Source organism: Salvelinus namaycush, chromosome 29 (assembly GCF_016432855.1).
Source record: "Salvelinus namaycush isolate Seneca chromosome 29, SaNama_1.0, whole genome shotgun sequence".
Taxonomy (NCBI): Eukaryota; Metazoa; Chordata; class Actinopteri; order Salmoniformes; family Salmonidae; genus Salvelinus; species Salvelinus namaycush.
Genome location: NC_052335.1, coordinates 18,137,978 through 18,152,586, shown reverse-complemented (window position 1 = coordinate 18,152,586; position 14,609 = coordinate 18,137,978). Strand labels below are relative to the sequence as shown.

General features: G+C 42.6%; 1 protein-coding gene across 1 annotated transcript in view; it reads left to right on the top strand.

Moving 5' to 3' along the window:
* coq8aa (coenzyme Q8A, genome duplicate a) overlaps nt 1–14,609 on the top strand; it is a 28,850-nt gene that overhangs the window by 3,013 nt on the left and 11,228 nt on the right. Inside the window, exons 2-4 of the mRNA XM_038968382.1 lie at nt 8,969–9,126; nt 9,593–9,988; nt 10,081–10,147. Of these exons, the coding sequence (XP_038824310.1) occupies nt 8,986–9,126; nt 9,593–9,988; nt 10,081–10,147 (604 nt within the window). The 5' untranslated portion in view covers nt 8,969–8,985. The remainder of the gene's footprint in view (nt 1–8,968; nt 9,127–9,592; nt 9,989–10,080; nt 10,148–14,609) is intronic.

Here is a 14,609-nt window from a genome sequence, read left to right as displayed (position 1 = left end):
CAGGAATAAGCCACTCAACAATCCTTTGGTATTCTTTTTAATTAGACCGCTGGTTAATACAGTCCCAAAATGTTTTGCATGTCAGCAGTCAAGTTTTCAAGCTATATGCTGCGTTCAAAAAAACTGGGAACTCGGAAATCTCAGACTTCAGTGCATTCAAGACAACTGGGAACTCGGAGAATAAAAAGGTGCTCTGACTGGGAAAAATAGTTTTGAACGGAGAACCAACTTTTTCCCCTTTGACTTGAGCAACAATACATCCTATTGGTCCAAAAGCAGTTGTGTTGAGGCTTGGCATCACCCATACAGCTGTAAGAAATATGCCTACTGAATAACTAGGCTAAATCATAAAGCAGTGGAATGCTATGGCACTCCCACATGCCTAGCCTAAACAGGTTCATTGTGAGTTGAACTGCCAAGGTACAGAAAGGTGTTTCCTCCTACTCCCTTCGAATCACCCTCAGCGGGTTGGGAAAACCGGATGCATCTGGTTTTCAAGGGAAATTGACGCGACTAAAGCTTCTGGATGTTAACAAGGTGACACTCCACAGCATTTCACTTGCATTTGTGAATAATAATAGTAAAGTAGTATCACATTTATAGTAAAATAAATGCTGCAGTAGCAGTTTAAGTATTTCCGCCATTTTGTTTCATAGCTGGTAAATGAATCGCACAAAGTCTTAACTATGAATCCTATATAGCCTAATCCACTTCGTGTTGCAACACCGCCTGGCTGGGGCTGTGCGCAAGTGAAGAGCTGCGCACAGACATAAAAGTTTATTTTAATTTACTTGAACTGTTTCTTGGCTATTTACATTGTTTTGTTCAAGTTAGGTTGTTTTTCTATTTGAGTTTCAACTGCTAGGGAAGAGAAGACGACGCTTCTACTAGTCAGACTCAATCTCACAGGCACAAACATGTCGTGACGCGCTACCACGGTAACCTCCCGCCCTTAAATATCTGTGAAATTTTGGTTAAAAGACACACACACACACACAAATTAAATTAAACAATATACCACATTACTTGTTACTTGTAAAACATGTATATTGTTTTAAAAACATTACAAAGCATGCTCATCTTTTTTGTGTTATGTTGGTGTAATTTTAGCAGGGGAAAATATATATATTTTTTAATCTACCTGCCACATTGGCTGGTGGACCAAAAAGTAAATGTTATGCCCTGCTCCCTTTGTACTCTACCACAGCAGCTCACAATAGTTTTACCCCTCACTATCCCTGAGTCAGATTATTTACTGCAAACCTACTTGTAGTTACACTGCATACAACCGCTTTTTATTTCTAGCTGGTGTCACAGCAGCTCACAATAGTTTTACACCTCACTATCCCTGAGTCAGATTATTTACTGCAAACCTACTTGTAGTTACACTGCATACAACTGCTTTTTATTTCTAGCTGGTGTCACATAATACTTCTTAAGATTTGGATGAAAGTGCTGGAGCTGCTCTCTGCCAAACTCCAAGAGTAGGTCTTAAATCAGACTTGAAAGAGCCTGTCACTTCACTGGCATGGGTGCATCTCACTGGAACTCATGGCTCAGTCATGGTTCCTATTACTGTATCTGATCTCAAAAGGTAGCCTCACCGTGGAGAACCAGAGATACAGAACACAGTTAATGCAACCCAGACTAGACTTGTACTTATTGAGTTAGGAGAAGGGTGTGCCAATCACATGCATACTAAACAAGCCTCACATGCACTGCAGTCGTCTCAAATCAGCCCCACATCCCCCAAGCACGTGCGGTCGCACACACACACACACACACACACACACACACACACACACACACACACACACACACACACACACGCACATACACACATTACATGCCTGTGCATTGCAATTCCCCACCTTCCTCCATGTTGTTGTTTTATTCATCATGTACAGATGTGAGAGTCGGGGTCAGGTCTGAGCAGCAAAAGGTAGGATTATTTTAGTGCCAGCCAGAAAGTCATTTTGGGAGATTTTATCTGGAGGAGAGTAGCCTGTGTATATGTGTTAGAGGTCGACCGATTTAATCGGCACGGATGGTTAATTAGGGCCGATTTCAAGTTTTCATAACAATCGGTAATCGTATTTTTTGGATCCCGATTATGGCCGATTACATTGCATTCCACGAGGAAACTGCGTGGCAGGCTTGACCACCTGTTACGCGAGTGCAGCAAGGAGCCAAGGTAAATTGCTAGCTAGCATTAAACTTATAAAAAACAATCAATCTTCACATAATCACTAGTTAACTACACATTGTTGATTATACACTGCTCAAAAAAATAAAGGGAACACTTAAACAACACAATGTAACTCCAAGTCAATCACACTTCTGTGAAATCAAACTGTCCACTTAGGAAGCAACACTGATTGACAATACATTTCACATGCTGTTGTGCAAATGGAATAGACAAAAGGTGGAAATTATAGGCAATTAGCAAGACACCCCCAATAAAGGAGTGGTTCTGCAGGTGGTGACCACAGACCACTTCTCAGTTCCTATGCTTCCTGGCTGATGTTTTGGTCACTTTTGAATGCTGGCGGTGCTTTCACTCTAGTGGTAGCATGAGACGGAGTCTACAACCCACACAAGTGGCTCAGGTAGTGCAGCTCATCCAGGATGGCACATCAATGCGAGCTGTGGCAAGAAGGTTTGCTGTGTCTGTCAGCGTAGTGTCCAGAGCATGGAGGCGCTACCAGGAGACAGGCCAGTACATCAGGAGACGTGGAGGAGGCCGTAGGAGGGCAACAACCCAGCAGCAGGACCGCTACCTCCGCCTTTGTGCAAGGAGGAGGAGGAGGAGCACTGCCAGAGCCCATGCTTGGGGTCATTGTCCATTTGGAAGACCCATTTGCGACCAAGCTTTAACTTCCTGACTGATGTCTTGAGATGTTGCTTCAATATATCCACATTTTCCTTTCTCATGATGCCATCTATTTTGTGAAGTGCACCAGTCTATCCTGCAGCAAAGCACCCCCACAACATGATGCTGCCACCCCAGTGCTTCACGGTTGGGATGGTGTTCTTCGGCTTGCAAGCCTCCCCCTTTTTTCCTCCAAACATAATGATGGTCGTTATGGCCAAACAGTTATATTTTTGTTTCATCAGACCAGAGGACATTTCTCCAAAAAGTACGCTCTTTGTCCCCATGTGCAGTTGCCAACCGTAGTCTGGCTTTTTTTTTATGGCGGTTTTGGAGCAGTGGCTTTTTCCTTGCTGAGCGGCCTTTCAGGTTATGTCGATATAGGACTGGTTTTATTGTGGATATAGATACTTTTCTACCTGTTTCCTTCAGCATCTTCACAAGGTCCTTTACTGTTGTTCTTGAATTGATTTACACTTTTCGCGCCAAAGTATGTTCATCTCTAGGAGACAGAACGCGTCTCCTTCCTGAGCGGTATGACAGCAGCGTGGTCCCATGGTCTTTATACTTGCGTACTATTGTTTGTACAGATGAACGCGGTACCTTCAGGCGTTTGGAAATTGCTCCCAAGGATGAACCAGACTTGTGGAGGTCTACAGTTTTTTTTCTAATTTCTTTTGATTTTACCATGATGTCAAGCAAAGAGGAACTGAGTTTGAAGGTAGGCCTTGAAATACATCCACAGGTACACCTTCAATTGACTCAGGCTAATTTACATCATTTATCAGAAGCTTCTAAAGCCACATCATTTTTGGGAATTTTCGAAGCTGTTTAAGACACTAAGTTGACTGCGCATGTAAACTTCTGACCCACTGGAATTATGATCCAGTGAATTATAAGCGAAACAATCTGTCTTTAAACAATTGTTGGAAAAATTACTTGCGTCATTCACAAAGTAGATGTCCTGACTGACTTGCCAAAACTATCGTTTGTTAACAAGACATTTGTGGAGTGGTTGAAACACTTAGGTTGGAGTCATTAAAACTCGTTTATGTAAACTTCCGACTTCAACTGTCTATATAAAAATCAACTTTTTTTGGTCGTCCAATAATCAGTATCGGCGTTGAAAAATCATAATCGGTCGACCTCTAATGTGTGGGTGGTTTGTGTGATTTTGAGTACAGGGGAAGTCTGGCTGGCTAGTGTGCAGTAGATACTCTGTTGCCAAATTAATGAGGCCAAGTTATGGTGGTGACCTTGTTTCCAGATTTAAAGTCTCGGAGTGAGGGCGTCCTTGAAATGAAATTGTATACAGTGCCTTCAGAAAGTATTCACACCACCACCATTTCTTCATTTTTTTTGTCTTACAACCTGAATTTAAAATTTTCTTAAATTTAGATTTTTTTTGTCACTGGCCTACACACAATACCCCATAATGTCAAAGTTATTTTTTTATTTTTATATACAAATGAATGAAAAATGAAAAGCTGTATTATACCCCTTTGTTATGGCAAGCATAAATAAGTTCAGGAGTAAACATTTGTTGTCACATAAGTTGTATGGACTCACTCTGTGTGCAATAAGTGTTTAACATGATCTTTGAGTGACTACCTCATCTCTGTACCCCACACATACAATTATCGGTAAGGCCCCTCAGTCGAGCAGAGAATTTCAAACACAGATTAAACCACAAAGACCAGGGAGGTTATTAATTACACTTTGGATGATGTATCAATACACCCAGTCACTACAAAGATACAGGTGTCCTTCCTAACTCCGTTGCTGGAGAGGAAGGAAAACACTCAGGTTAGGGCCTCATGGTGAAAACCCTAATTGACAGAGTGAAAAGAATGAAGCCTGTACAAAAAAATATTCCAAAACATGCATTCTTTTTGCAACAAGGCACTAAAGTAATACTGCAAAAATGTAGCAAAGCAATTAACTTTTTGTCCTGAATACAAAGTGTTATGTTTGGGGCAAATCCATTACAACGCAATACCGAGTACCACTCTCTATATTTTCTAGCATTGTGGTGGTTGCACCATGTTATGGGTATGCTTGTCATCATTAAGGACTGAGGAGTTTTTCAGGTAAAAAAAATGAGTTGAATGGCGATATGCACAGGCAAAATCCTAGAGGAAAACCTGGTTCAGTCTGCTTTCCACCAGACACTGGGAGATTAATTCAATAACCTATAACACAAGGCCAAATCTACACTGAAGTTGCTTACCAGGAAGATGGTGAATGTTCCTGAGTGGCCAAGATACAGTTTTGACTTAAATCTACTTGAAAATCTATAGCAAGACCTGAAAATGGTTGTCTATCTTTTTAGTGATAGGGGGCAGTATTTGGAAATTCGGATGAATGACGTGCCAAAAGTAAACTGCCTGTTACTCAGGCCCAGAAGCTAGGATATGCATATACTTTTTAGCATTGGATAGAAAACACTCTGATGTCAATTACACACACATATATATATATATATATGTGTGGAAATGAGATTTCTGTATTTAATTTTCAATAAATTTGCTAAAACAACAACCAGACAGTCCTAGCAAAATAATTTCTTGAGAAATTGCTCTTTGCTAATGTAGCAGATGTTATCGTACCTCTCTTGCATTGTGTTTTTAAAGAAAGGACTGTCCAGCCAGTGAGCCCAGTTGATTGGTAGTTTACTCTGACGATAGACACAAGGAACCACATTAAATGTGCAGGACAACAGTCTGTTGATGGCTGTAGATTCGTGAGTCGTCGCTTGCATGTCAATATCAGACTGGGTATTTTGAAGTCAAACATAACAATGACAAAAATAGTACAAAATACAATAAATGTAATAAGTACCTGACGATAGACACAAGGAAGCATATTAGATGTGCAGGACTCCCGAGTGGCACAGTGGTCTAAGGCACTGCATCGCCGTGCGTAAGGGTCACTGTAGCCCCGGGTTGGATCCTAGGCTGTGTCACAGCCGGCCGTGACCGGGAGACCCATGAGGCGCCACACAATTGGCCCAGAGTCGTCCGGGTTAAGGGGGGGGGGGGGTTTGGCTAACCTTGTCCCATCGTGCTCTAGCGACCCCTTGTGCAAGCTGACTATGTCGTCAGTTGGATGGTGTTTCCTCCAACACATTGGTGAAGCTGGCTTCCGGGTTAAGCAAGTAGTGTGTCAAGAAGCAGTGAGGCTTGTCAGGGTTGTGTTTTGGAGGACGCATGCTATCGACCTTTGCCTCTCCCGAGTTCATAGGGGAGTTGCAGTGATGACACGACTGTAACTACCAATTGGATATCATGAAATTGGAGAGAAAAAAGTACAAATAAAAAAAGATGTGCAGGACGATAGAATATTGATGGCTGTAGATTCAGGATTTGTCTGTTACCATGGAAATAACTGAATTAGCAGAGAGCTAATGCGTGTAAAGTGTTGGTCCCATGTTTCATGAGCTGAAATAAAAAATCCTGTGTGTGCGCACACATCAGGACATGTAGATAGTGAACTCGTACACATTTTAAATATGAAAGTAGTGAACAGTATTTCAGAGCGTGACCTACCGCTTGCATGTCAATATCAGACTGGGGAGAGTTTACATTTGCGATCTCCGCCAATCAGAAAGCATGACCAATTGCATAATATTTTAATGATACAGTGCATTCGGAAAGTATCCAGACCCCTTCACCTTTTCCACATTTTGTTACGTTACAGCCTTATTCTAAAATTTATAAATTGTTTTGTTTTACTCAGCAGTCTACACACACTACCACCATAACGACAAAGCAAAAACTGCCATTTAGAAATGTTTGCAAATGTATAAAACATTTACTGAAATATCACATTTACATAATTATTCAAACCCTTTACACAGCTTGGCACACCTGTATTAGGGGAGTTTATCCCGTTCTTCTCTGCAGATCCCCTCAAGCTCGGTCAGGTTGGATGGGGACAGCACAGCTGTTTTCAGGTCTCTCCAGAGATGTTCAATCATGTTCAAGTCCGGGCTCTGGCTGGGCCACTCAAGGACATTCAGAGACTTGTCCCGAAGCCACTCCTGCGTTGTCTTGGCTGTATGCTTAGGGTCGTTGTCCTGTTGGAAGGTGATCATCAAGGATCTCTCTGTACTTTGCACCGTTCATCTTTCCCTCGATCATGACTAGTCTCCCAGTCCCTGCTGCTGAAAAACATCCCCACAGCATGATGCTGCCACCACCATGCTTCACTGTAGGGATGGTATTGGCCAGGTGATGAGCAGTGACTGGTTTCCTCCAGACATGACGCTTGGCATTCAGGCCAAAGAGTTCAAGCTTGTTTTAATCAGACTAGAGAATCTTGTTTCTCATGGTATGAGAGTCCTTTTTGGTCATGCTTTTTTCTGAGGAGTGGCTTCCGTCTGGCCACTCTACCATAAAGGCCTGATTGGTGGAGTGCTGCAGAGATGGTTGTCCTTCTGGAAGGTTCTCCCATCTCCACAGAGGAACTGGAACTCTTGTCAGTGTGATCATTGGGTTCTTGGTCACGTCCCTGACCAAGGCCCTTCTCTCTTGATTGCTCAGTTTGGCTGGGCTGCCAGCTCTAGAAAGAGTCTTGGTGGTTCCAAACTTCTTCCATTTAAGAATGATGGAAGTCACTGTGTTCTTGTACCTTCAATACTGCAAAGAAATGTTTGTACCCTTCCCCAGATCTGTGCCTCGACACAATCCTGTCTCTGAGCGCTACGGAAAATTCCTTCGACCTCATGGCTTGGTTTTTGCATTGACATGCACTGTCAACTGTGGGGCCTTATGTAGACAGCTGTGTGCCTTTCCAAATCATGTCCAATCAATTTAATTTACCATAAGTGGACGCCAATCAAGTTGTAGAAACATCTCAAGGATGATCAATGGAAACAGGATGCACCTGAGCTCTTTCGAGCTTCATAGCAAAGGGTCTGAATAGTTATGTAAATTAGGTTTTATTTATTTTTTCTACATTTGCAAAAATGTTTATCACCCTGTTTTTGCTTTTTCATTCTGGGGTATTGTAGATTGGGGATTGTTATTTTTTTTTTTTATCCATTTTAAAATATGGCTATAATGTAACAAAATGTGGAAAAAGTTAAAGGGGCTGAATACTTTCCGAATGCACTGTATGTAACTTCAACCAACCAATACATTGAATACTTATTTCTGCAGTGTCAAGTGGAGAAACAACCAACCATGTTACACTAAGAAGCAATTTTTTCCCTCTTCATTTTAATTGATTTTCAATCACAGAAAGTTAAGGTACTTAATTGTTACCCAGAAATGATATTGAGATAGATTGCTGCATCTGACCTTTAAGGCCAGCCCAATTATGTAATTTACAGCAATGAGATTTATGTAATTTACAGCAATGAGATTTGAAAAGGGCAGATATTACACTTTTCAGTGGCCTTTCTCTATTTCACTCACTGCTGGAAGATACTTGCGGGTATGACTACAATATATCTCAAAATAATGAATAATAAGGTCCGGCACTGAGAGCCAGGCAAGGGTACTTTCCATGCAAAGCCTTCCTGTTTCCTTCCAGATAATCTTACTGTGAAGCTGAAACATGCTCGTGTTTGTTGTAACGTAACACCTGTTATTCCCGGTGTAGCCCTGGCGTTGGAAGTCGTTACCTAAAGGTTTGTCCCCTTGAGTGAAAACATGTTTAACCTTTGCGAGGTTGTCTTGGCTGTGATGAGCGTTGATAACAGCTGTGTTTTGCTGCCTGCCCGACCAGGCACTCTCTAGTTGTTGACTGACAGCAGTGCTGACCTGATAGCTGGCTATTAGCATGTGAGACTTAAACCTCAGCCAATGGCCTGTAGTGGTGTGACTTTCACGTCCTCCGATAGGCCATTGGTGACCGTACACGATTTTTATTCCACCAGTATGATTCATCTCCTTTCCCTTGGTCACGCTGTTATATTCACTATTGAATTGACATTTACTGTTATGAAGGTTTGTCTTTAGATTATACAAGAAGACTTTCAGCACGACTACTTTCAGTACATCTAGCCTCAGACTGTTGTATGTATGTATGTACATACTGTCGACTTTATGTAACCCCCTTTTATGTAATCTTTCCACGTCTCTGTTCTAGGTGTGAGGGAGACCATCATGGCAGGCGACATGATGTTGGTGATGCGTGGCTTGACCAAGCTGAGCCAGGCCATCATGGAGACTCAGGCCAACACCCTGCGTAATGGAGGAGCCCAGGCCATGGCCCAGAGCATGGGAGTAGCCATGCAGAAGATGCAGGTGGGCACAGCAGGACATGAATGGGGGTAGTGGACAACCGTGATTGTTACAAAGATTCTGTATTTTTCATTGTCAGACAACACCTCCAGTAGCCAGATCTAAAATGGATGACAGAGCTTCAGTGTCAAATAGCTTCCTATCCTTCCTTTGTGCCTAATCTAATTTATACTAAGCACAACAAAAGGTTGATTCATAGAGTTTTGGAATATTATCATGGCTGAGTTATTTGATCGGAGTAGTACAATGGAGAACTAAGCCCCCGCAAAGCATGCTGGGATGTAAATACAGTTTGACTTGAGATCAGATTTATAAATTTATTTATTTTTACCAGATGACCTGAAAATATCTCGGGCTGAGTTTTTCCTGGTCAGGAAACATGGTCAAGAAAAACTCTGGCCCTATCCATACCAGTGAAACCACACCAAGCTCCTCATTGACCTCTTTCACTTCTGTGTATCTGTTCAAGGAGTTTGGTGGGCAGCAGCAGCAGAGTGCGTCTGATGACTTCCCAGCAGACATGGACAGCAAGTATGACTTCTCTGGAGCAGAAGGAAGCAACATGGACAGTGGGGAACACGTGGGGTCAGGGTTCCGGGATGAGGGGGGCTTCTCATCGGAGGGGACAGAGAGCGCAGACGGAGCGACCAGCGGGACATACAATGGCCAGGTCTCAGTAAAATCCAAGCTCTTTGATGGCTACAAGGACCCCAGCAGCCAGTTCTCAGGACAGATCCGTTCCTATCGATCCTATAGCTCCTACCGCTCCTATCACCAGGACAGCTCGGGGGTTGGGGGCCTCACGGCCGAGGACATGGAGAAGGCCAGGGAGGCCAAGAGGAACGAGAAACCACACAAACAAATGGTACATCTACACCTCATCTCACTGTTAACTGTGACTCCGAGATGTGCTGAGTGTGTATCTTGTCTACCATTGTGTTGTTCTCTCTGTTTTAGCTCAGTGAGAGGGCACGAGAGAGAAAGGTACCCGTGACACGGTTAGGGAGACTGGCCAATTTTGGAGGTAAGGCTTCACATTATTTTGGTTTCTACTGTGCTCTTACAAATGTCAAGTGTATTATGTTGTATTTTTAGGAGGGGAAGGTACTGAACATTTTATTGGATCAGTAACATGTTGCTGTTGACTACATTGCTTTGAGTGTTAAGAACTTGATCCTCGTAACTTGGGAATATTGATTTGGTGACATCAGCATAATGACAGATGGTGCTTTATTTCATCTTTGTTTCTTGCTTGAGCTCACCTTTTATCCCCCTTTTCATTTCATCCAAACATCACATTAAAGGAAAAGTATTGTACAACTGATCAACACATGCCAAACCTTCTCTCCTACCCAAAAACGTTTAGTGACCATCGTTGCTGTAACCAGTGTCAATATTTACAATTAGAGCATGTATTTTTGAACCCTCTTACGTCATAAAGGGGGGATGGTCGATGATGAGAGCTCTCCAAGAAGGCAGAGGGACGGGGAGATTTGAATGCGGTGACCCAAGAGGGTAGATAGTTTGTATTGTTTCTTTCCAGAATTCTAGGGTGGCTGGACAGAGCTAGGTGATGTGAAGGTTAGTTGTCTAGAGTGTTGTGACTACGGTGCGAACAGATGTTGGTGTCAATCAATCCCATTCTGTGCATTTTGTGTCGAGTTCTAGATGCTCTGTGCATGATCCTGTAATGTATAAGTTGTGGTTTAGGGTTGTTAGTGGGTTCTCCTCTGAGACCTGTCCTCTTCCCTTGACAGCCAAAGGGACAGATTGAGGCCTGGAGGTTAATCTGCACTTTGACCAGTAATAGGCCTGCAAAGCAGACTGCAGATTAGCTACTAGGGAGTTCTTAACTAGTCTGCTAGTGCCAGTCAGCTTCTGGCTCTTCAGAGAGACACCTTTACTGTTATCAATCTGACCTGTACTACACTAGCTGAAAGCTCCTGTTTTTTTCTCAGTGTGAATGATATTTATTTTCATGGTTTTAGCAGTGTTTTATGTCATCAAAGGCTGTTTTATTTGGCTACCTGTAGATGGATGGATGTATTGATATGGTGTTGAGAAGATCAAATTGTATTGGTCGCATACACATTTAGCAGATGGTATTGCGGATGTAGTACAACTATTGTGTTCCTAGCTCCAACAGTGCAGTAATATCTAACAGTACACAACAATACACACAAATTCAAAGTAAAAGAATGGGATTAAGAAATATAGAAATATTAGGACGAGCAATGTCTGAGTCCGGAGTATAAATATATACTGTGTTGTGTGTGTGTACAGTATTCCATCTACTACAGCTGTAGATGGGACGCAACGAGCTGTCTGTCATGTAAGCACTATGATATCTGAGCGTCCCACCACATCACCTTGGCCTGTGACTGAATAGGAGGAGAACAGAACACTACAGATGTAGGCAGCAGAGGCTGAATGAGTCAGAGCTCATGTTATGATAAAGGGAGGTAGCGGGATTAATGTGAGCAGCATCTCTAGCTGATATCCTGGCCTGGGTACAGCTGATCTCTGGGATCTGGACTGACAGCCGGCCCCGGCCTAGGTCATCCATCTCTTTGCCAGCATGCTGCACATTTTGTGGCTGTTTGGGAGGTTATCAGATCCACGCAGCGAGCCGATACACAAGTGAGAGGAAAGCCACTTAGGTGCACCTCTGGGTCCATACATGGCCCTGACACCTTCTGTATACATTACAGGACCAGCTCCGGCATTCTCTATCTGTCAGGGCACCGCACTACCACAAGCATCATGGGAGGTTGGGGGGTGGGGTGGGTCTCGGAGAGGGATCTGCTGACGGATCACTCCATCATTCAGCTGGAAATCAGGGTTGCCGGGTTTGGGGGCATTTGAGTGATGTGGGTCTCAATAGACGGACACCTGTCAGTCCAGCACTCTGGAGCCTTATTGGTCTGCTCTCCCTCCCCATCATGGCTCAGGGGGATACCTGGTAGGCTGGCAACCGAGCCCAGGGCCCGCTCCTCCAGGGGAAAAGTGCTATACTGTCCCCCGAGGACTGACCATCAACTGGTCACACTTTGAGATAGCTGCTGACAGGCTATCCAGTTCCTGATGTCTGTTAGTCGGTGAACCAATGTGAGAGAACACCAAGCCATGCAGGTTTCCTGTTCTGTTCTCTCCTGGTTGTTATTGTGGGTTGGATTATGGATACATAAATTAACACCATGCTCTCTGAGTTTCAGTTCCCTTTGACAGGTACTCATGATGCTTCAGGAAACACCACACATGGATGCTTCCATGGAGAGATTGTAGTCTTACCACTGAAGTTAGCAGGATGTTCAGAAGTTGTCTGACCAGTTGTCTTTTTATGAACCCCCAGGCCCCGCTGTTATTGTCATGTCCTAAACAAGCCATCTATTTTTCACCATAAACAAAACTCTCTATTTCTGTAAGGTGACCAGGGTGATCTATTTCTGTAAGGTGATCAGGGTGAGCCTGCAGCTTTGAGGTATGACAGTGTCAGGAGCTGATGGCGCAACTCGGTGTCACCCCTTTGAATTTCTGCAGGATTCTTTGACTTGACTGATAGAAGGACTTAGTCAGCTACTGCTCAGGAAGTTGAGCTATGATTGGATGCAGTTTACCAAGAAAGGAGCAATCCTGAGGGGGTCTATGGGTGTAAACAAGATATCCTAATATCATGGTGACGCTTTTTGAATGTGTCGCTTCGATTTATTTAGAGGACAACGTAACGTTAGTGAACAAATCGGTTGCTGAACATATTTCAGAGTAAAAATGATCTGAAGCCAGATTTGATTAGCATATATATATGCACACTATCAATTGTGTCCTGTCAACAACCCTTAGGGATCTCTCCAGTGTAGGAAGTGCTACTCAATCATTGACAAGATTACACACTACACACAGTGGTATTTGGGAGCACAGGTACGGCTGGCTGAAGGGGACAAGACTGGACTTGTTTTGGATATCTATCAAAGGTCACTGGTTCAAATGGTGCACGCTCGTTGACCACATTTAACTTAACAGCATTTCAGGGGAGTTCTCAGGTGGTTTGTGCACAGTGATTTCTTATGGAGAGTATTACGTCACGGTGGAGTTATATAACATACTAGTGTAGTGTAGGAAGGTTGAACCGTGCCCAAACTTGTTTCTGTTTCTGTGCCATGTGGGTTGTGGTATAAAGTGTTCTGAACTCAGCACTATTGATTAACATTTAAATGCCATGGAATGAGCCAGTGAGCTGTGATCTTCATTCTGTGCTGTAGATATGGATGCCCACCATATTCTCAGTACAGTGAGACATTCTTTTTCTGTGCTCACATTCCTACTTGCTTATTGACTAGAAAGTAGAGAACGATCCCAGAATGAATCGCAAAGGGATTTTATGTTTGTTCATGGACTCGGTACTGGTACCCAATGCTTATAGCCAAGTTACCGTTTCTCATTGTGTATTCATTATTACTTTTATTATTACGTGTTATTACTTTTCTATTACTTCTCTATTTTCTTTCTCTCTGCATTGTTGGGAAGGGGCCCGTAAGTAAGCATTTCACTGTTAGTTAGCTGTTGTGATTTGATTTTAGATGTGCTATCCAAAGAGGAAAAGGGGTGATTATTTAATAGATGACTGTTATTAAAAAAAAGGGTAAAACAATCACTGACACCAAAAATACCTTCTACGTGTTTATTTATACTAAACTTCTGTTAATTTCTTAAGATAACATCTGTATGTAACTGAAAGTCTGAACTCAACTCCATCAGTGTCTTAAATAGATTAGTGGCATAAGTGAATGTCCCATGAGCTACCAGGAACTGATTTGACCTGACTGATGTATCATGGGGAAGCAAAAGGCTGTGGGAAGCAATTTATAGGTGTACCTGTACAATATGGAAAATAAGAAAATGTACATATCAAAGGCTGGTTTGCCTTAAGGAGGGCACAATCATCTGAATGTTGTAGACAGAAATAACATATAGGAGGTTGTCTACTCACTCTGCCCAGAGTGGCCGAAAATGCGCTTTGGTGATGAAATTTTACTTCCTTATGTTATTAAATACATTTTACCAAGACATATGATTTGTAAATGTTCTGAATCGTTTAGTGGGGTCTTTCTCTAACATATCATTAACATTATATCCTAAAAGTCAGGTTTTGTAACCTAATTAACCTAATACAGCTGATTAATAAGCACCGGGCTCTTTTGACATAGTGGAACAGGTTTCTCGTGACAACCTTTGAGGATTGTACATTTTGTGGTTGTCGTCTTCAAAGTTGTTTCTTGGGGTCGCAAGATTGGCATGAAACGAGCTGACATACATGTTAAAAGCTTGGTATACGCTCAGTGCTCCATTGACATTTCACAGATACTCTTGTTTTTGTGAGAAATCTTCGAAAAATAATCGGAAATTAATGCCATGTCTCAAAATCAATATCCGTCTTTCCTTTATTGTTTTATGTCCTTTGGATTCGAGAAGATGACGAGTTCAAAACA